This window comes from Condylostylus longicornis, unplaced genomic scaffold (genome assembly GCF_029603195.1).
Source record: "Condylostylus longicornis isolate FDR11 unplaced genomic scaffold, ASM2960319v2 ptg000016l, whole genome shotgun sequence".
Classification (NCBI taxonomy): domain Eukaryota; kingdom Metazoa; phylum Arthropoda; class Insecta; order Diptera; family Dolichopodidae; genus Condylostylus; species Condylostylus longicornis.
In genome coordinates, this window is record NW_026577985.1 from 3879867 (window position 1) to 3903188 (window position 23322).

At 26.1% G+C, this 23322-nt stretch overlaps 1 protein-coding gene across 1 annotated transcript in view; it reads left to right on the forward strand.

The window, feature by feature from the left end:
- LOC129605911 (homeobox protein 2) overlaps nucleotides 1-21991 on the forward strand; it is a 115657-nt gene extending 93666 nt beyond the window's left edge. The window contains 2 exon segments of the mRNA XM_055515928.1: nucleotides 19412-19748; nucleotides 19807-21991. Of these exon segments, the coding sequence (XP_055371903.1) occupies nucleotides 19412-19748; nucleotides 19807-20291 (822 nt within the window). The 3' untranslated portion in view covers nucleotides 20292-21991.
- Nucleotides 21992-23322: the final 1331 nt, after the last annotated feature.

A 23322-nucleotide genomic window follows, 5' to 3' on the forward strand; every position in this document is an offset into this window, starting at 1 on the left:
TATATCCTTTTCATTTCATATCCTGACAAATTTCACATATTGTCGTTGGAAATAAGTTGGAAAAAAAGCATAGAATACTTGAATGTATTCTAATTTCATGACTTCCGTTGCAAAAGAACGTAGAAAAAAAATTAATCATAAGATCGTATAATAAAATTTTCCATCATGTGAAAAATTTCATTGCAGTTTGCACAATATAATAATAGTATCGTAAAATATGTTAAAAATGAAAAAAAAATTACTATAAGATTTAGTTGATTCAGCTCATATTAAGCTATCGTGGAAATTTAACTTTTACAATATATTCCACAAGCTTGACTGGAACCGATAAAGGTTAAAAATTATTGGTACAGAGTATTCCAAACATTTTGATCTTAATCTTTTTTCAATTAATTTATTTATTAAATACACATACATATGTAGTAAAAAATTAAGGCTTTTGACCAATTGATTAAGATAAAACTATTAATTTATTTTTTTTAAATAAATTAATATTTTTAATTTATTCGAATTAATTTAAGAGCAACTAACTTTAAGATAAACTAAGATAAAACTATTAACAGTTTTTTTTGTTTTGTAAGTGTTGCTCAAATTTCTTCAAATTTTGGTTTATCTTCATTTAGTATATCTGATTATATTTGTACATCAACCACAAGCAAAGAGAAGATGCAAGAGAACGAAGTGCCAATAGCAAATTAATGAAATGAAATAATATTTGAACAAAAATACACCACAATTGACATAAATGAATTTGATTGATATTAAATTTTATTGAAATCCCTTATCGTAAACATATCATTTGACAGTTTTCATAAAACTGTATTTTAATGCACTTTTCAACCAATTTGCCATTATCAACATTGAAGCAAAATTAGTACCACGTTCTCTTTTCCACGTTAGAATTCTATATGGAGTTGTTATCCTCTTTTAGTTTTGAAATAATACAAAAACAGAAACTATATTATAAGAAATAAAACTATATGGAACACAATATGAAAGGTTTGTTGAATGAAAGAAGCTTACTAAAAAAATTACGATAAAGAATTGATTGCCATAGGAATAAAAAATTTATTTCGAAAAAATAAAGTGATTAACACAAAAACTTATTGATAAATTCTTAACATGCTTATAGATGAAACTTTAAAAAGTGAATTTTGGTAACTTTTTACCGACCGTATTGCATACAATAAGACTTTTCGGTGGGAACGCTCTTCTCCATAGTTGGGAAGTGTAAATTAACTATTTTTAGAGGTGACAATCTGTCTGTGTGTGCACGCGTGTATCTCAAGTTCGGTTGAACCAATTTTGATGAAATTTTATATGTAAGTTTATTTCGACCATGGCACGGATTGATCAAATATATCAGGCCTAGGGAAGTGGACCTTTTAAAGGGCCGGTTTTACATTTTTTATCGTTTTGAAGAAGATATTTAACAGATTTACTTGAAATTTTATATATAAGCTTCATTCGACAGTACGCGAAACCACGTAACTTTTGGAAGAAATCAGGTGTCAGTAACTGGACGTTTATTACTGGCCAAATATACATTTTTGTGTATATAAAGAAAAATTCTTTTTAGTATTTAAATTCGAGATGGTAAAACAAAGAATTGATAAATTTTTTAGAAAGATCAGAGCTCGGAAGCCAAACTGGGGGCCAATATTACATTTTCTACTATATGTACGGAACGGGTTGATGAAATTTCTTAAAATTTTATTATTTGAGTTCTAGTTTATAACAAACTCAACCAAATTCACATGTTAACTAAAAGCTTATTGGTGTCTCTAAAATTGTATAGAAGTGTTTAAAACGCATTTTCATAATCTTCTGGAATACTTTTACTATTTTGGACAATAAACATTGCGGTCGGTTATGCGCTGACCACATCAGATTTTTTTTTCTAAGCTCTGCAGTTACAGAATAAAAAAAACGCTGGATCACATAAAATATTTGAAATAAAAAATTTTATAATTATATAACTGAAATAAGTTTTAAAAGAATTCTATTTTTTTTTAATCAAATATTTAATCATTCAGTGTTCAGAATTGAAAAATTCTGTTTAAAGTCTACAAGGTACAACAATCAGCTCTAATGATAAATTATAGAGTCGCCTACATAAAGGTAACTAAAGCTTTAAAACTTAATTAAGTTTTTAGAATTGCTTATTTGATGAAAACAATGAATTTTATATAAAAAATCAATATAAATTTTTCTTTAATAGATATTTTTTTAAAACATTGTTGACGTAACGAAAATTTACAGTATGAAATAATTTTCTCAAATTTTTCAAATTTTTAGTTTGGCTACAATAAGCTTTCTTTGAAATAGCTCAATTTGCTTTTTTCAATTTAATTAAAACAAGTAAAAACGTTTCAGTCGGTATAAACCGATTGAATTATACCCTGCACCTTTCGTTATTGTGTAGCAATTACTCGAACCTGTGAAATCATTCCATACAAACTTCACGGACATGTTTGACCTATAATTGGACATCCGACTGCCAAGTTTCATGAATCTGACCCTATAATTTTTCCAAATATTTAAAATTAGCTTTTGGAGTTGTATGGCAAGTACCCGAACCTGTCAAGCAATTCCACTAAAACTTCACAAATATATCTGATGTATAATCGGACACACAACTGCCAAGTTTAATGAATCTGACTTTATTATTTTTCCAAATATTAAGAATAAGCTTTTAGACTTGTATGGGAGCTACTCGAACCTGTCAAGCAATTCCACCAAAACTTCAGAAATATATCTGATCTATAACTCGACACACAACTGCCAAGTTTTATGAATCTGACTTTATTATTTTTCCAAATATTTAAAATTAGCTTCTGGAGTTGTATGGCAGGTACCCGAACCTGTCAAGCAATTCCTCTAAAACTTTAGAAATATATTTGACCTATAATTGGACACATGACTGCCAAGTTTCATGAATCTGACTTTATTATTTTGCCGAATATAAAAAATTTGCTGTTGGAGTTGTATGGCAGCCACCCGAACCGGTGCAGCTATCCAAATATAATTTTTAGAGCATGTGTAGAATATAATTGGACACATGTATACAAAATTTTATATTTATAGCTTTATTAGTTTTTGAAATATTTAAAATAAACTCTTTGAGTTGTATGGCAGCTACCCGAACCCGTTGTCCGACTTAGTCCAATAACAATAGGGTTCGTCCTTGGCACAAAAAAAAAAAACTTGTGAAAGTTTGGTGTCGATTGCATTATTCGTTTTTGAGTTATCGTGCGATCGGACGGACGGACGGACGAACGGACGGACGGACGGACGGACGGACGGACGGACGGACGGACGGACATGTCTAAATCGACGCAGAATTTTACGCTGAGCAAGAATATATATATATGTCCATACCGCAGATGACTCCTTCAAGTAGTTACAAACTCCATACCAAAGTTAATATACCCTTCACGAAGTGCAGGGTATAAAAATTGTTATTTGTTCAAGTGATTACAATACGTATATACATACATGAACGCACATTTAAAAAAATATTCGCCCAGAAACGAATGTTTTTGTTTTAATAATTCAAAAATCTAATCTGACTACCTTCAATCACACATAGCAAAATTTTCCAAATAATGAATTAAAAATCGCCAACAATGCAAATATGTGAACTTTTTCTGTTAAAACAGCAGTTACGAAAAAACAGCATAAACATTAATTCAGTGTTTTCAGCTTCCGCTAGAGAAGTTTATACTTGAATAAATCCAAAATTTGACTAACGGAGCCCCTGTAATAAACAAATAAATAACAAATACCAATAACCTTTAGTAGTATGAAGAAAAATTACGGGCGGCGGGTCACCGCCTAGTTAACAAACAATGAACTGTAAAAATTATGCTTGACCGTAAAGTGGAAGGTTCTAATGTTTCTAATAAGTGGAATAAGGAAAAAAGTACAAAATAATTCGATTATATCTTAATAAAATTTTCGTTGAATATCTGTTGTTTGCTTTTCAAAACAAAACGTATATGAAACTGTCGTATATGAAAAACATCATATTTTTTAAAAATTCCATTCGATTTTTGTAATTAATAAACTTTAATATAACTGTATAATATAAAATATTTTTTGTTAATATTAACAGTGATAGAAAAAATCATTAATTTATTTTCCCACTTAAAAAATTATGCAGGCTAAGATTGTTGAAATTATTCTCTTCAATACCAATTTCAAATATTCGTTTAATACAATCCACCATCAACCAAACATAAATCAAAATTCCATATGAAATTAAATCACAAAAATTAACATTAATTTTCCATGTCAATATCTCCAAAAATAAAAGAATGAACTCAAAATATAATGCCAATTTCTGAACCATCAACCAATAAGATATAAGCGTTGGAGCCACCTAAAAGTATGCAAAAGAAATTAAGTAAATAAATTTTGAAGAAAAAATTTTTTTTAAATATTTAAATAGCGTATAAACTTAATAATATGTATATATATGTATGTATTACCACTTTAAATAAAAAGAAAATTAGAAGTACTTTTAAAATGATTTAATAAATTCATTAACAACAAATTTATAATTAATTTATATTTATAATTCCATCAATAATTTATATTTTATACCATCCCGAAAAATTACATTTGAATTTGAAATTTCAATGAAAATTTTATATGAAATTTTTATTTATCTGATTTTCGAAAACTTATAAAGCTATTATCTATCCAGAATATAAAGCTATTTCTATCCAGAATTCATTACGATATTTGTACACATACATAAAAACTATTGGAATACGAAAATCAATACAATTTCTAATAATAAATTCTGTTCACATTTTATCCTCTTACCATAATATATTGAAAATGTCCTTTGTACATATAGAATTTAATTTAAGACATTACCCCTTTATTTAGAACAATAAACAAATTAAGCTTCTCTATACTTAAATAAATATTTGTACATATAGAAATTCATTTGAATATTTAAAAAGAAAAACTTTCAAATTGAAAAACTGTATTTATGTTTAAATAACAACTACATACATAATATATAACAAAGTATGTATGTACTTTACAATATCATAATATGAATAGTTAAAATTTTTTTTTTTTAAATCAAAACTAAAATGGCAAAATAACAAACAAAAATCAAAGTCTAAAGGTTCATGAATTTATTCAATATTATGTAAAATCGATAAGGTAAAATGAAAACAAAGAAAACTAAGAAACATTTTTCTTACAAATCCCGTTTAATACCTTTATACGTATATACAAAGATTTGGTTTTTTATTCGTTTATTGTTCTTTATACATGTACGATTGCAATAAATTAATTTTTAAAGGACATTTTCATTTGGTTTTCTTTTTTGATTTCGTTTTACTTGTCTATTTTCAAATAAGTATTTGAATTTGAACGAAAATAAATATACATTCGTAACGCACAATGGAAAAACAAAAGGAAGCATTATAATTAACAAATAAGTATGTACTTAAAATAATACAAATAAAAATTTTTTCTGCAGTATTTCAAAAATCCTATTTTAAATTTTATGCTTCGAAATCAGAATGTAAAATTAAAACATTCTATTTTATAAAGAAGAACTTATAAATATTCTAGTTAAACATTATTACACACACTTTGACTTAAAAAATAATTACTATTTGAATGTCAAACGTAAACTATATCGAAACACAGCTCAATTCAATATAGAATCGTATATTAAGCAAAGATTGACTAATAAAATATTATGGGTACGGTAGCTACAACAATAACAACAGCATATTTGAAAAAAATAAAGAGTCAACACAAAAATTTTATTTTCATATTTTCATATTTTCAAATAAATGTTTAAGTGGTGTTCTTAGAATTGCTAAAGTTCTAAAATTATACAAAAAATTTTTTCGCAACGATACTGAGTATATACTTATGAATATACTTATAAGTTATATATCAGTATTTTAGACATAACTAGCCAAATAGTGTAAACTAATAAGACATTTCAAATATTTGTTCATATAAATAAAGAAAGTGATGAGCTTGATTATAGGGCCTTATACGCGAGAACCTAAAATTCATCAAAAAAAAAAAATCTGTAGTTTAATATTTCTTTATAGTTTAAAATTTTTTTGTTATAATTATTAAATATTTGAACATATTGAAAGAATAAATTTACCTCAGCTTTCAAAGTATTATAAAACACTCTAAACAACCGTACTACTAAATTCAAAATTTTTCATACTGTACATCCATACCTACATACATAGTTAATAAAGTCAAAATACAGACCTGTACTTATATAGAAATATCACAAGTATTTCTTCTCAATTTGAGGTTACTCACTTAAGAGTATTAGAATTTCAATTCAAATAAATATTTACACAATTTATGTTCTACTTATTTATAACGCAAATAGTAATAAAGAGGACAATAACATCTTGGTATCTATGTTCATATACATAATATCCTATCCAATTCGATTAATTCAATAAGAATAAGGATAAGAATTCAATAAATACAAGGAAAAAAAACTGTTTAAAATTTATTTTACAAGAGACTTGGGTGAGTTTTAGTACTGATTCATCTTTATAAATTGATAAAAGCTGAAAAGAGCTTCATGTTTAATTTATAAAATTATCCTGATGTTGATGATTACAATAAACTGTTAGAATAATAATATGGGTTTGTATACTGATACATGTTTTATATATTTTCTATATGTACACAATTCGAAATAAATTTTAAAAGATTTAATTTTTACCAATTTATATTTCAGTGCCCATAAATATAAATAGATTCCTTGTTTATAAAGTTTTATATGCGCTGCTCATCTAAGAAATGTACTAACAATAACGTCATGTTTTTAGATATTTTTTCACTATTAAGTATTTTTAAGGCTGTCACGTTTTTAAACGCATAACTATAGCATAAGTGGCTTATTTTCAAGTCCTTAATGGCTGTGGAACTTAAAATATAAAGGTATAGACATAATTTAAAAATGTTAATAAAAATGTAAACTCACAAAAGAAAATGAGCAGAAAAATTACAAATATTTTAAAATTTTTCGACTTAAAACCATTTATAAAATAATAAGGAAATTGTGTAAAAGAAAATGAAGTCGTAAAACATAGTCTGTGACCAGCACATAACCGACCATAATGTAGATGTAAAAATAGTAGAGAAACTTCTCAGTAGAATCTCTTTTTCTGAAATCTGATTTCCAAGAAAATTTTTTAGTTAGCCTCGTTAACCAATCGAATTGAAATATTAAATTTGAAAATGTTCTTTTTTTCTTTGAAATTTCAAGTTGTTTAATTCGAATTATTTTAAATTTTATGGTTTAACTAATGCCATATATTCAGGCCTGCAAGCTGAAAATATTTTCCGAAATTTTGAATCAGAAAAAAATACAAAAGCAATTCTTAATGTCTTATGTTATCGAAGTATGCCGATTGAAACAATTTTTTATTTTTTTGTGAATATAAAATTTCAAGGAAATAAGTTTACTATTCTCTTGTATATGACAAAAAATGCAAATACTGCTTTTAGTAAAAATCGAGCTGGCATTTGATTTCAACAATTCCAAAGAATAAGGTTTGCTTAAATTTACGGTTAAAAAGTTTCTAAAGAACAAAATATTCAAGAGTGAAAAGTAAACAATATCAGTAATTACTATTTCTAACACTTTTCCGGCAAAATTGAGTCCGTTCATCACTTGGTCCATTCGTCTATCTATTCATCTGTAGCAGTTGAAAATGGAAACTGAAAATTTGTACACAAATAGCTATATTTCTTATGTTGCCACTTTTTGATGGTTTATTGTATTAAAACCACTAAAATTTTTTAAATTTCGCAAACGCAGAAAAGTGGCGTGTTATCACGAAATGGTATAGCTGAACATTACAATTACAAAATGGCCGCTGAGCTTAATCTTTATCTTATTAAACTCTTTGCTAAGCCTTTTCTTAATTTTTGTTTCTGCCCTCTAAAGTATATAATAGTATTTAGTACAGATATTTAAGTAGATGATTGTTTTTTAAAAAACGTATATTCATTTGCTTCAATGAAAAGTGTTACTTTATTAACCATTGGTTTAATCCGAGTTTATTTACTATGTAAGTAATTTAAAACTTACATTTCATAAAATCAAAAATAAATGAAAAGCAACATATTACGGTCTTAAATAAAATTTTCTAATGGGACTTTTTGTCGATTCACGAAAATTTTATTTGGTTATGTTGACAATTTATAAAAGGCACTATGCATTCCCTTAGGTGAATTCATAATTATGTCTGCAACATTAAAAAAAAGAAAAAGGAACATTGGAAAATGTTTTGACTTTGATTTTACTTTTATTTTTGTTATTTATTCGTTCTTAATATTGTTATACTTAATATTGTCCTTATAACTGAGTAAATTACAAAAATAACCTTTCTGAGAAAATAGAAGCTCAAAAAAGAACCTTTGAATTTATATAACTTTTGTTTCTTCATTGAAAAAAACGATTCTCTTTCAGATTATATTTTTTATTTTTTGAATAATTTAAATTTATTTATACGAAGCAAAATTCATTTTTTAACCTTATAACATTGGAGAGGCTCCTAATAGAACTGTTAGGTATGACAACTTGAAATAAGAAATACTATGTGAGTTAAAGATAAATTTTCAAGGTTTCATTTGTTTTCCTGTTGAAAATTTTATTGTTTATTTTTACATTTACTTATTGTTTTGTTATTGTTCTAATTTTTATTGAATCCTATTTTGCTCTTCCACATATTTTAAATGAGCAAGGAAAACCCAAACAAAAGTTAGCCTTCAAAAGCAAAAACAATTTTTTAATAAACGGAACCGAATTCTATTTTGATTGCTACTTAAATGGATACAATTTTTTCCTTTTTCAAGAGAAAAAAAAGTTTTTTCTATTTAGGCCTAAAAGTTTTTAATTTTAAACGTGTGTAAATGTACTTATAAAAAAATATGAAAGCAAAATTTGATAAAATTTTCTATGAGCCAAAAAGATAAAATTGCCAAATTTTTAAAGACTCTGCAAGCACATAATTGAAAACATGTTTTTATGAGGAATTTTATGTGCATAAACGTTTAAGAAAAATATCATTTATAAGCTTCTGAGAATTAAAATTTTGAAAATCTCTTAAAAGTTATGTGGATTAAACGTATATGTATAAAAAAATTTTTTGATCCATTTAATGAAATTTTAATAAGGCATGGTATTAAAGCTTCATAATCAAAGTATGGACAATTTCTCTGGAATTTAACTTAATGATGTAATTTGAAATATTTATTTTAATTATCAGTTCAAAATTGATGTTTAAAATTAACAAAAAATCGTACGTATTAAATAAATTCAAATAATTGGACCATTAAGCTCATGATTTGCTTTTCTCCTTGAATATTATGCTCGATAACGAATGAATTATGACAATAATATTTATTAACCATAGAATCATTTCCTGGCTTAGGTTCATGGTAAATTTTTTCACCAACATTGTGTTAGAACATTATATATTGATTCTTATCAATTTATAACATAAACCATATTATAGTTCGTTAAAATTAATTACTTGAAATAAATTTTGAAAGAATGGAATTTCTCGAAACTGCATCACATAAGCTATAAAGTGCGCACCATGGAATTTGTTGTATTTTTACATTTTTAATGCACTAAAATTGTTGCTTAAATTTAAAAGTTGAATTTTTTGAATAATCAAAATACATTAAATTTAATTCTTGTTATATTTAATTCTGAATTTAAAAGTCAATAACCAATTTTAACAAAATTGGATTTAAGCAATGATTTGTAAAGTAGCACTTTTACCTTGAATAAATTCAAATACTATTTTTAAAAACAGCTTACTAGTTATTGGAATTACTTGAGTTAAGTACCAAAATTTTTTCTATTATAGCATATAAATTTAGAAAAAAAAATTGAAGAAAGCGTTAACTTCATGATTTGACGTTTAAGTTAGTGAGGTAATATGTAATTATATTTTCCGATGGCATGAAAATGTTCGTTAACTGTTGGCTTTTATAGCAATTCGGAAAACTTCTAGCGGTAATAACTTGGAAGATAATGGAGTGGAAAAAAATTTTTCGCTAACGATTTAAATTATTTACTAGTGTCTAAATGTTGCTAAATATTTAAATTTCTATGAGTTGTCCTCTAGAAAAAATTCGATATCGAAAATTTTGGAAAAAAAAGGTTCTAGATAACAGCCATTTTGTCATTTTACGAGTAATGCTTAACTCTGATGCGGTAGAAAAAGCGTGAAGCTAACTTTCTGCGATTGCGAAATTGAAATTTGTTTTGAGACTTTGGTACAATAAATAGTGAAAAACTACATTTTTAGGACTTTGAGCGGCTATAACTTTCAAAGGAAGTAGATGAATAATTTTTTCTACAAAAATAAGTTTTTAGTAAAAATATATTTGTATAAATTTGACCTTTCTATCTTAAAGGGTGCATAAGTTTTAGAAACAGACGCATGAGACACGCAGATGAACTGACGGACAGAGTGAATCTAATTCAAAACATCACTCTTTTTGAAAAGTGCTAAAAACCAATTTTTTTCTGTAATTCGAATTTCATTATATATTTTTCAAGAAATACAAAATCCCTTGAGTAACATTTCAATTAGAATAATTAAACTATATATGTATACGTGAAACAATTAAAAATAAACGAAAATGTGGTTATTTTTAATCTCAAAACTGAAAAAACCACAACAATTTATTTTTATTCTTAACTTTTTAATTTGGCTGAAACTATATATTTTCTAGTTATATGCGTTATAATAAGAGAAAGATATTCACAATTTAATAATTAATAGTTCAACGTACCGTTATAACCCCAAATAATAGCGATAAATATGATTTTAACATTATTAAAGCTCCAATGATTCTGATATTCTTTCGAATTCTTTTTGTTATTATACGATAAAAGCGTTTTCGAAATTTTGAAATTTCAAAATCACTATCGAAAATTGAAGTGTAAAATTCCCAAATGGTGTGTATCTAAAGGAAAATTTTTAAATTGAATTAGAATAATTCTAAAAAAAATTGTAAACAAAATTTGCTTGTATTTTATTTCGGCAAACCACATGGGACTAATTGAGAAATTCCGTTAATAAAATAAGAATTTTTGTATGGCAAATTTTTAAATATTTTCTTTTTTTCGATTTAAATTTGTATGAAAATACAAAAAGTCTTGATATTTAGCATTTAACAATCACCATTAAATTAAAAGCACCATTAAATTAAATAATTGATTTTTTCTAATTGAGACGAAATCCATTTCACGTGGTTCGCAAAAATAAAATTCTATCAAGATTTTGGCAAGCCAGTATTTTGTTTAAGCTTTTCCATATGAAATTGGTGAGCGTAATACATAAAAGATGTTGATGAAATATTGGTAAAAATAAACACTGAATAAACAAATAAATATGAGATATTGTAGATCCAAGAAAAATTGTAACGGAAAATTTATTCAATTTACAAATTTAACAGATCATTACATTAAAGGCTGTTATAAATATGCATGAGCATTTACATGGAAATAGAACATAATTTTTTGAATACAGGATTTAAAAGCATAATATATGCATGAAATGATTAAAAATATGGTTGAATTTGGAAAATATACTCTTCGAGCATTTATAGTAATTGTATGCCTACGTTATATTTTATTAGTATATTACATTAGACTTATTTGGATTTATCAGATTATAGTATTGTAATATAATGTAATCTAGTTAAGTGTTAATACAGTAATTCTAGCACAATATTTCATAAAACAATAAAATATTTTCTCTTAATCACATAATGGATATTTGACAATGTCAATTACTTTCAATGAAATTTATTTTACATACTAAACTACAAATAGGTTGTCGCAAAAGAAATAAATGTTTCTGTCCAAATTATTATTCTCTTCAAAATAGAAGTTTTTTTTATATGTATGTGTATTTGAAATTAAATTTTGTAGAGAATTTAAATTAAAAGTGAATTTTTGCCTGCTTAATATTAGCGAATTTTAATACGGAGTAGTTCGAAAGTCAATAAATAAATGAAAAAATTTATTTTTGTTTAAGTAAACTGCCATGCGCATATTTTTTGGACGGGTTTCCTAAGCGTTAGGGAACTCTCTAAAGTCAAGTCTCCAGTTTCATACTTGGAACGGTGATATTGTAGGTGGGAGCGTGGGGACGCTACAATAAGTCGCGAATGGCTGCGGTGGCCCAAAGGATACTTCTGCTCCACTCGATTCCCTTAGAAATCTACAATTAACAATCTAGTAAAAGGTTGACTTCATAAAGTATTTGATTCAAAAAGACTGATTCAAAATGAACACAAAAATACAGTAAAGACAAAAAAACTCAAAATCAAAATAAGCCCGTACAAGAAGGAGGAATGAAAATCAATGAAAAGTAAAACGAACAAGTAAAACGTTTCAGTCTATATAATCCGATTTAATTATTTCTCATCTTTCATTGTTGTATAGCACATGTGAAACCATTCTATTGAAATTTCATGGATATGTTTGACCTATAATTAGGCACACGACAGCCAAGTTTCATGAACTTGACTTTCTAATTTGTTCAAATTAGTTTCACGAAGGTGCAGAGTATAAAAAGAAGATCATCACTTATAATTTCAGACGTACAGGATAATTTAGGGCTTAACCTTCAACGTATCATTTCGATACGTTGTTAGTTAGATTCGTATAAATAGCTTTCACTAGAATTTCAAGCCTATCAGTTCAAGTTGTTTTTATAACATAAAAATTATTTGTAAAAAAAATTTACTTTCGCTAATTAAGATTGTCTATTATAATAACAACTATGTTGTATGTTACCCTTGTTTGTTTGTCGGTCGGTCTTTTATTGTTAGTAACTATTCTGAAATTCGAATTTATCTCATTAAATTTCCCCAAATTAATGACTAAAATTTTACTCAATATATTTTGGGACATTTTTATACAATATTTATCTGATAAAATATTTACTTACCGATCCGATTAAACCTAATAGCACAATAGCCCAATAAACAACAGGAAAGAGAAATGGGTGACACGGTAATAAATTTGTAAAATTATTTTGTACCGAATTTTTAATTAATTTGCTACACGTTTTATCATAAAAATGGCCCCAAATAGTGAACGAAAAACATTTTCCAACGCCTTCCAAATTAATTCTTCCTGTTGATTTAGATAATGATGATGATTTAAATTTTCTGCACAACATTCTTATTCTCGTTCTGTTTCTTATCTTAAATATTTCTACTTTTTTTTTTTTGAATAATTATATTAATTTACAGCTCAATTTAATCTGATATTTTTAACATTATTTTGTTGCTAAATGTTGGTCTAAACTAATTCAGAATTGTCATTCTCTTCCTGTCTTCTATGAAATTTAAATCCGAATTTATTTAAAATTAAAAAAAGAACCTGATTCTTTATATTTTGATTTTGTTTTTTTTTTATTCCTACACTGCTCTACTTCTACTTCTTATGGTTGTTCTTCGCCTATACTTAATGGAATAAAATATGAATAACAGACGAAGAACTAATTTGTAATATAATTTACATATTTTTGTTTTTTATATCTAAGTGTCTTAATTTTTAATCATTTTTGTTCTCTATTTTTGAAATTTTCTTTAAAATTTTTCTTTTATATCCTTGAATTTTATTATTAAATTATTTTCTTTGTATAGGATTCGAACATTTTAGGAATACTTGCTTTAAAACTTCTAAATATAATTTTATATAAATAACAATAAACAGACATTTTTTTTATATATATACATACATACATATATATTTATTTATATATCAAAGTTGAAAAAAGGAAATTTATAAAGGAAATGTAGTGCAATTTAGTCTTAGTAACTTGATTATTATTGGAGTTTGAAAATTGTTATTGCTATCCTTATATTTTTTATTTTCACTTATATTAAAAGAGCTATAACTGCCAGACAAGTTCTTAATTTATTTTTCTATCGCTAAAAAACATAAACTTTAATTAACTTACATAAAAATTTGCATATGTACCTAGAAAATGTTTAAGATGACACAAAATTTAAACGCTTCTTTGTTCTTATCACTGTATTGATAAACAAAAATAATAACAAACTTTGTACTCCATTTTGAAGATTGCTAAACACTAAAAGCGGGGGGCGCTGAAGCTCTGCATTATTTAAGATAATTTTATCGTAATAAAACTAAATTAAATTTTTATTTTAAGAATATTTTTATAAAATTACTTGATCCGGTTTATTTCTATTTATTTGAAGAATGTATTTCGCTATAATTTTGACTTTTTTGACATTTCTCTGATGTAAAAGTTGGATAAACGAAAGCCAGACGCTTTTTTCATGAAAACTTTAAAATTTAGAAATAAGAAATTTTCATAAATAACATTCAACCTACTATGTTACGGTTTGTTTCAAAGTTTTTGAAACATTATCTATGACCCACAAATATGTAGATAAGAAATTTACAATGAAATAAACAAAGATTATTGTCACACAATGTACACCACATTATCGCTACACTTTAATTTTCAGTGGAGTACTCGTATATTAAACACACAATTGACATTAAAGTCGAACACTCATTCTATATTTACCCTACCTGATTTTTGCAAGAGATATTAAGAGTGCTTTTATTTTCCGCATGGAATTATATTTCGGAGATTAACGACAGGAAAAAGAAAATTATCCGTTCGAAAATCTTACATTAATGTTAGTTGTGAAATTCAACTAAACATGAATGGAATAAATTTTTAGCAAATCTAGTCAAAAGTCACCTACTTTTGGACTTAGTAGTTTAAGAGACTACTTCATCTAATGGAGTTTTTTTTGCCATTGTTAGAAAGAAAATTGCATATTAAAATATTTAATAATATGATAATGAATAGTACATTACTATGACGTAATTATTGGTTCAAATCAAATTAGGTGTACATATATAAAATTTTCTAATTGTTTTGTGAACTAATCGTGAAGGAACCACTTGAAAACTATGAAGGAAATATGAATACTAGGACAAACATATTTAGATGTTTTTTATAGTTAAAAGTTGTAAATTTGGAGTAATTAAAATCACAGATTATTTCAAAAATCGAAATATCAATTTTTACTGACATCATTGCTTACAAAAAGGTGATGGCACCAAATTTCGGATGTCAAGTTTTCAGTGGAAACGCACTTTTCGATAGAGAGGAAGCGTAAATAAACTTTTTTTAGAGAAATGTACGTCTGTATGTGCATGCGTGTATCTCAAGTTCGGCCGAACGGATTTTAATGAAACTTTGTGAGTTTATTTTGGCTATGGCACGAATTGATCAACTTTTGGAATATACCAAAAGTTGATTGGTTTTACAATTTTACGTATATAAATAGAAATGATCAACCAATTTCCTCGAAATTTCATATATAAATTCGGGATGTTCAAAATTATGAATCTGTAAATTTTTTGGAAAAATCAGAGCTCAGAAACAGAATTGGAGGCCGATTTTTCCATATCTACGAAACGGTATAATCGAATTTTTTATAATATTTTTTATAAAACATTTTTATAATATTCTGTGATATTATCAATAAACTTAGCAATGCACATTGCGGCCAGTTATGTGCTGATAACATCAGATTTTTTCTTATCTTGAGAAGAAAAAATAGAAATTTCAAATTTTATATCCGTTATATAAGTGTTTACAAAACTTCTTCACCCTTTAATCTTTATCTTTATTATAAATTTATTTATTTCAAAATTTTTACTTTTACCGGCTCTAAAAGTTGTAGCCTCTCAAAACTTTAACAATGCCATTTTTTGCTGTTCACTTATTCAAGGGAAGGTGCTCGTTTGCAAACTATTGGTTAAATCGAATTTTATTATTCTCTTATTTTTTTATAAATTTAATTTATAATATATTAATTTTTAACATTTTTAATAATTTTAAAAATTATTTTTTTAAAAATCATCCATTATTTCTAAGATTTTCTCTCTTTACAACTTATTCCGATTATCTGTTTATTCTTGTGCCCCTTTAACAAATTTACATTTTTTAATAAAAATACAATTTTATACGCAAATGAATTTTCGTGAGAAACATATTTCTATAAAATTTTCTCGCTACCTATAACAGAAAGATTTCTTTTAAACTTATTTCTCGCTATCTAAATTATGTTAGAATACGCTTATCACCGTAAACTGGAGTTTCTTCGCCATATACGTTTCTTTGTAAAACAAGGTATTTTAAGATAGGACGACACAAGAAAAATACTTGGTCTGGAAAACTAAAATTGGATTTTATACATTTGCAAAACAAATACAAAAAACAATTACCCACAAAGATTAAACCTTTCAACAAATCATACTTTTAATAATTGGGGTGATTGGCATTTTTATTAGTTGTTTGGAAAATTTTGTCATTCATAGATTTATACAATATACCCAAATACCCTAAATATTTACTCAAGAATCCTCCAGGCACCCCCATTCCTAACAACCTTCAAACACTTTTTTAAAAAGCCATTGCTAACTATTTTCAAATAAAGTTCGGTCTACACAATACGGTTACAAAACTAAAAAGTCAGAATCCTTTTCAAAGTATGTATATTTACAAAATATCTATTCTTCAAATACTTTTAAATTGTTGAATATGATATTTGAAATTTATACCACTCTTAACGTTTAGCATGCGTTATACATAGTAAATTATAACACGTCAAATTAACGATCATAGATATTCAATAATATAAAAACATACTTCAAATAAGTTGAGCCAAAATCAAAATGAACAACATTTAATATTAATTAAAGTTAACCTATAAAAGTTAAGGAATTTTCTTTCATTTTATATTTTCAATTAAAATTAAGTATGTGTCATACTAAAGCATAAAACTGGAAAAGGGACACCAATATATTTTCATATTTATGTATAGATAGTTGTAAATAAATTCATAGATACGTAAGAGATGGCAGAAATTGTTCGGTTAACTTATTTATCAACCATCTGCTCTTTACATTCTGGCCATTTTAATTTTTTCCAATTTTCAGTTGATGATTTTCTGATCCCAAAAGATAATCCATTAACTCTGTTACCCAATCATTTTTCATTCATTTATTTATTTTTTCAGTTATTTATTAGACCCAAAATTAAAGTATCCAAAAACAAAAAAAAAAATGAGCTTGATCCAAAAAACACAAATTTGGATCAACCTAATGGCTCGCAAAGTAGCACCTTTCCCTTGAAGAAGTGAAAATACTTTTTTGAAAAAACCTGTTTAAATTATTTTAATTAAAGACAAAAATTACAAATTCCTGTTTTAACTACTCTAATCAGACTACCGAAATATTTAAAATTATTGCAAATATTTGGCACAAAAAATTTTAAGAAAAAAAATTTGAAGTTTAAGTAGATAAGTTAAAATAACGAACTATACATTTCTTGATGGTAATGCATTTACAAATTTTAAAAATATTGACTCAGAGAACAAAAGTTTCCTTCTAACGAAATAAACTTTTTATTAATGTCTAAAAGCTGCTATAATTTAAGACTCCACTGCTTACCGTTTAAAAAAAAAATAATAACGAAAATTTTAAAAAAGAGGATTTTGTTGTTTGAGAGATAGGTCTTTTTTGTTATTTCAATGTTTAATTATGCTGTTCGCGATAAAAATGTTTGTGATGAAAATAAATAGTCAAAAAATCGCACTTCTAGAACTTTGAAGAGACTAGTTTTTAGAGGACGGGATATTTGCAAAAAATTATTTGTACAAAAATAAGTTTTAATAAAGATCTATTCGTGTATAAACACAGAAGCCGACACATGAACGAAAAGAGTCAAACAAATAAACACTTTTTTTTACAATATTTTTTTTTTTGAAAAGTGCTAAAAGCAAGTAATACCTTGATGAAGGCATCATCACAAAATCTGTAATCCAGCCGTCGTATGTTTTTATATTGTCATTAAAATCGGGCAATATTCAAAGGACATTTTATTTTCTAATTTTTTTTTTTTGTATTTTCGAGATCCTAAAGTTGTTTAAATAATTTTTTTTTCAGGAAAAAGCTTGTCCCAGTATATAATTTCTATAAAAAATATGTATATAATGGGATTTTGTTATACCCTGCACCTTCGTGAAGACTATATTTACTTTGACATGGAGTTTGAAATCACTGGAAGGAGTCGCTCTCCGTTATGGACATATATATATATTCTTACTCAGCATCAATTTAAACATGTTCGTCCGTCCGTCCATCTGAAAGTACGATAACTCAAAAACGAACAAAGCAAATATGATTATACTTTCACAAGTTGCTTCCTATTGTTATTGGACAAGTTCAGACAATGGATTCGGTTGCCATACAACTCCAAAAGATTATTTTAAATATTTCAAAAACTAATAAAGATATTGATATCAAATTTTGCAAAGATGTGTCTAATTACATTCTGCATGTTCTGAATTTTAATGCAATGGCTACACTGGTTCGGGTAGCTGCCATACAACTCCAAAAACTAATTTTAAATGTTTGGAAAAACAATAAAACTAGATTCATGAAAGTTCGCAGTCATGTGTACAATTATAGGTCACATATGTTTCTAAAGTTTTGCTAGAATGGCTTGACAGGTTCGGGTAGCTGCTATGCAAATCTAAAAACTAATTTTAAATATTCGAAAAGATAATAAGGCTAGATTCGTGAAACTTGGCAGTTATGTGTCAAAACTATAGATCGAAAATATTCGTGCAGTTTCTTTAGAGAAATTTGAGCGGTTCGAGTACTTGGTACACAACAATCAAAGCTAGGTATTTCAAAAACAAATTTTAAACTCAGATTGTCAAGGTGCAGGGTATAATTCGGTCGGTTTATACCGACTGAAACTTTTTTACTTGTTATGTATTATTTTCGTTTTGTTAGATTTTCTTCAGTTACAACTGTGTCATAAAATTTACTTAATTATAATCGAAAAAACATGCAAAAAATAAAAGTAAATAGAGAAGTAGGAAATGTTATAACTTTGTATTGTTATGTAAGTAGAAAATTGTGAGCGAAAATTTTTTCGAAACTAAATTTAAATGATCCCTTTCGTCTTCACTGATTTTAAGGATCGTGAAGAAAATTATGTAAAATTTTAATATATTTACCATTAAGGAAAAACATTTAACTAACAATGTTGACAGAAATTTTTCATTAGTTTCTTAACTTAAATAAAGTTGGGTCAAATCAGTGGTTTGTGATGGAACGATTTCCCCTTGAACAAATGAAAATTTAGTTAATAACAAAGCAATCCACTCTATTATTTAAAATAAATTATTTCAACATTTATTTTCTTAAATTTAAGCTAAAACATTAAATAATTATTATAATTTTTTTACTCAATTTAATTTTAATTAATTTTGTTTACTTCAGGTATTTGCAATGTTCGGTGTTATGAGATTTTATAATTTACTGCGGGCTGGTATCACATGGAAAGGACCTGAAGTGATAGAACTATGATATAACGCCAATACACAAAGTAATTTTAGAGCATACCTGCAAGATAACACTAGAAAAGGTATAGGAAATGGTGATAATTGCTGTTATGAATATTATTATGATGATAGTGATGATACAGCATTAGAAGATTGTGATGACGATATTGATTATGACGACAATGATTGTGATGACATTGATTATGCTAATGACTATAATAATTTGGTACACTCGAATGATGCTGAAACTGATTTAGATTACAATGGAAACAACGGTAATAAATTTACTTAAAATAATTTAAAATAATTTTATGTAATTATATATATATTTAGGTGGTGGTGGTTGTGGTGAAGCTAATTATAATGGCAATAGTGATAGAACATTTTTTTATAACTATTGTGGAAAGCAAGAAAATCATCAATATTTAAATAACAAATCTGTTTTCTCATCAAATAAATATAATAATTATAATTATATTAATAGTAGTAGTAATTGTAATAAAAATAGTTTTACAATAAATTCAAACAGTAGAGGCGTTAATTTAGCGGTCGGTGTGTTACGTAGTATAAGAGGAAAATATAAAAAATCATTTAATAGTTCAGGTAACAAATCTAAATTATCAAAATGGCAACACCAAAAGAATGTTAGCTCAAAATATTGTAGTAATCAATATCATTCACATTATGGACATCAATCAACAAAATTGGATGTTATTGATGAGACTGGAAAGAGTAACGCTGGCAGTGGTAGCGACGAAGATGATTCATTATTAGTTGCCTATGATAGAAGCAGTAATAGCAAAATACAAACGGTTTGACATTTGAGTTATTTTCGTAATATATTGCAGGCTGTTCTTATGGGTTTTTTAATTGGAGCTCAAATTTATGCTCAAATTGTTTTAATAATTTAATTGACATATGCATGTACATGTATGTATGTAAATATAATTATGTATATAGATATCAGTGTTACCTTGCATATTAATTTATTTATATGTATACATAAAATTGCATAAAAAGCTTTTCTTTGTTTTTGTATTATATTTTGCATACAATAAGTTGGTTATGTGATGGCATCGAATTTCACACGTCGAGTTTTCGGCGGAAATGTGTTTCTTAATGCTGCGGAAGTGTAATTACACTATTTTTAGAGAGATGTCTGTGGGTCTGTCCGTCTGTCTTATATTTGAGTGTTCAACTTTAAGATATGTTAGGTCTTTTTAACTCGATTTTTACTAGGGGCCGATTTTATGTATTTAACTGTATCCATAAAACAGTACGAGAAAATAACAAACTTTTAGAAAAAATCAGGTGGCAGCAACTTCATGATTTATATTTCTCCATATATAAAAGGAAACAACGAACCGATTTCCTTGAAATTTAATATATGAGTTCATGATAATAAATTGAAAAAAATTGTAAAAAAAATATCAAGGTACAAATTGTAAAAAATCTGGAGATATAAGGGTATGAAAACCGAACTATTTTTTTGCTTATCTAAGGAACTAATTAACGAAATTTTTTGAAATTTCATATGTATTTGAACTCTGTTTGCTACTGGAAGCAACTTTTAGGGAATCCAAATAACATAAATTAAAACTTTAATAAGAGCCAAATTCACATTTTTCTTTTTTATCTTTGTTATCTAACAGTTTAACAGGGTCGTTAAAATTTGGAAGAAGTATTTGAAAGACATTTTCAGAATTTTATGAAAAGTTTTCGCTAAACTGAACAGTGCACCTTGCGGGTCCGTTAAATGGGCTGACCACATCAGATTTTTTTATTTTTCTGTTGTATTCAATAGAAGATAATTTTTTGTGCAATTTATCAATTCCACCAAATCCATTAATTAATATTTCAAAAACAATTATTACATTTTTTTATTGGATTAAATTCTAATTTGGTTATAATAAATTTTTGATTAAGATATCCAATATTCATTAAAATGTTTAAAGTGCTGTAAAATTTTGTGTGTTGAAACAAATTTTTGAAAATGAAAAGATTTGTAAATTTAGCGATCCTTTCGGGTATATTAAATATTATTTTCAAATACTTCATTTTGTTTAATACTTCATTAATTAAATTTATTAAAAATTTTGTCTTTAACTCACAATTACTAACAAATAGATATTGAAATCGATTTTTATACGATTATAATCGAAATATCTACTTATAGAACCTCAATAAACATGAAAGTGTAAAGTATTAAAATAAGGTGCCCACAAAGAATAAACAAAATCTTGCTAAAAATTTTCAAATTCAATAAAATTCAAAAGAAAAACTGAAATTTACATATTTTGAAAAATAAAACACTTCTACATTTTCGAACTCCCATTTTTGAAATTTCCTACAGAGTACTTAATTATCAAATGTAATACATTAAATAAGATCTGAATCACAAAAAGCAAACCATCACAATCATCAAAATACAAGTTATATTAAAAATTGCACTATTTTTTCAAACAAATTATGCTTCGCTAAAGTCTTAAGTCTAAAAATTTCATTCATTCATTCACAAAAGGCCATTGTTACAATATTTGTCATGCAAATAATTTAGAAAAATTTGGTTTTGTTCAATTGTATATGCCTATTATTTAAAAAATTAAAAAGGACATACAATACAATTAAAGAAGAGCTTTTAATATAATTATTTATTAAAAATCGTAAATAAATAAGAACATAATGATTTAGTAAATATAAATGTATGTACATAAATTGTAAATAATTTCCCATACAATCTTATCTTATGTAATTGTGTGGGATTAAAATTTTCACAGAAAGTGTTAACAAAACATAAATTAAAAAAAGAAAAAAAAGAAACATTTCAAATATTATGTAAAACAAAATTAAAATAAAATGAAAATTGCAAAAAAAAAATTAATTTAGAAGACGCTTACATAACTTTATACACCACATGAAATATGTATTAAAAAAATATAAATCCGCTAAAAAGAAATTATTATTAATAAAAATTTAAAGTTGAAATATAATTATAAATTACAGAAACAATATTATTGTATATATGTTTTTTATAAAATAAGCTATTTGAGAGCTGGTCTCTCTGAAATGCTTTAGTTATAATTAGACTGAATTTTGTATTAAAAATAAATTATACTATGCTGTTCTTATATACAATATATATGTATGTACAAAATAGTTTATAATACGTATATAAAAATTATTACTTATGTACAAATTCATATACATAAAAACGCGCTTGCATTTATATAGATAAATAACAAAATATAGAAAGAGAGAGTAAAAAAATTCAATTCTATTGCAATGCAATATTAAACCAGTTAAAGTTAATTAAATCAAATAAATTTTTCTTTCAATAATTTTAAACACGAACGAACAAAGATTACGCTTTTATACCTTTCGCATTGGTATTATAAATTTACCACTTCATCAGTCCGTCCGTATATCGCCTGTCGATACGCGTAACTCGCAAACTCATTAAACCAAGCCAACCAAATATCCAGCAATTACTAAGAGTCGTCACCACAAGAATCCTATTCGATATGGTTTCAATCAAAGTAGTGGCCCAAGTAGCTGTCATACAACTCTAAAAATAATTTAACCCTATTTTTGGAACTCTGAAGTAAAAAATATTAAACTTCCAAATAAGATATAACCACTGAGGTTTTTGCAAGGTCTGCAAAATCTGAGCATATCTCGGAAGTTATAAAACTATAAAGCGTACAACATTAAAAGAAACATTTCGTTTAGACGAATATAATTATAGGGCTTTTATTCCAGTGAAGATTGTTAATTGTTTCATAAGTTGTTATAGTAGCTACCGTACAAATTTGAAAATAAATTGTATTAGCCAAAACAAATTGCGAATTA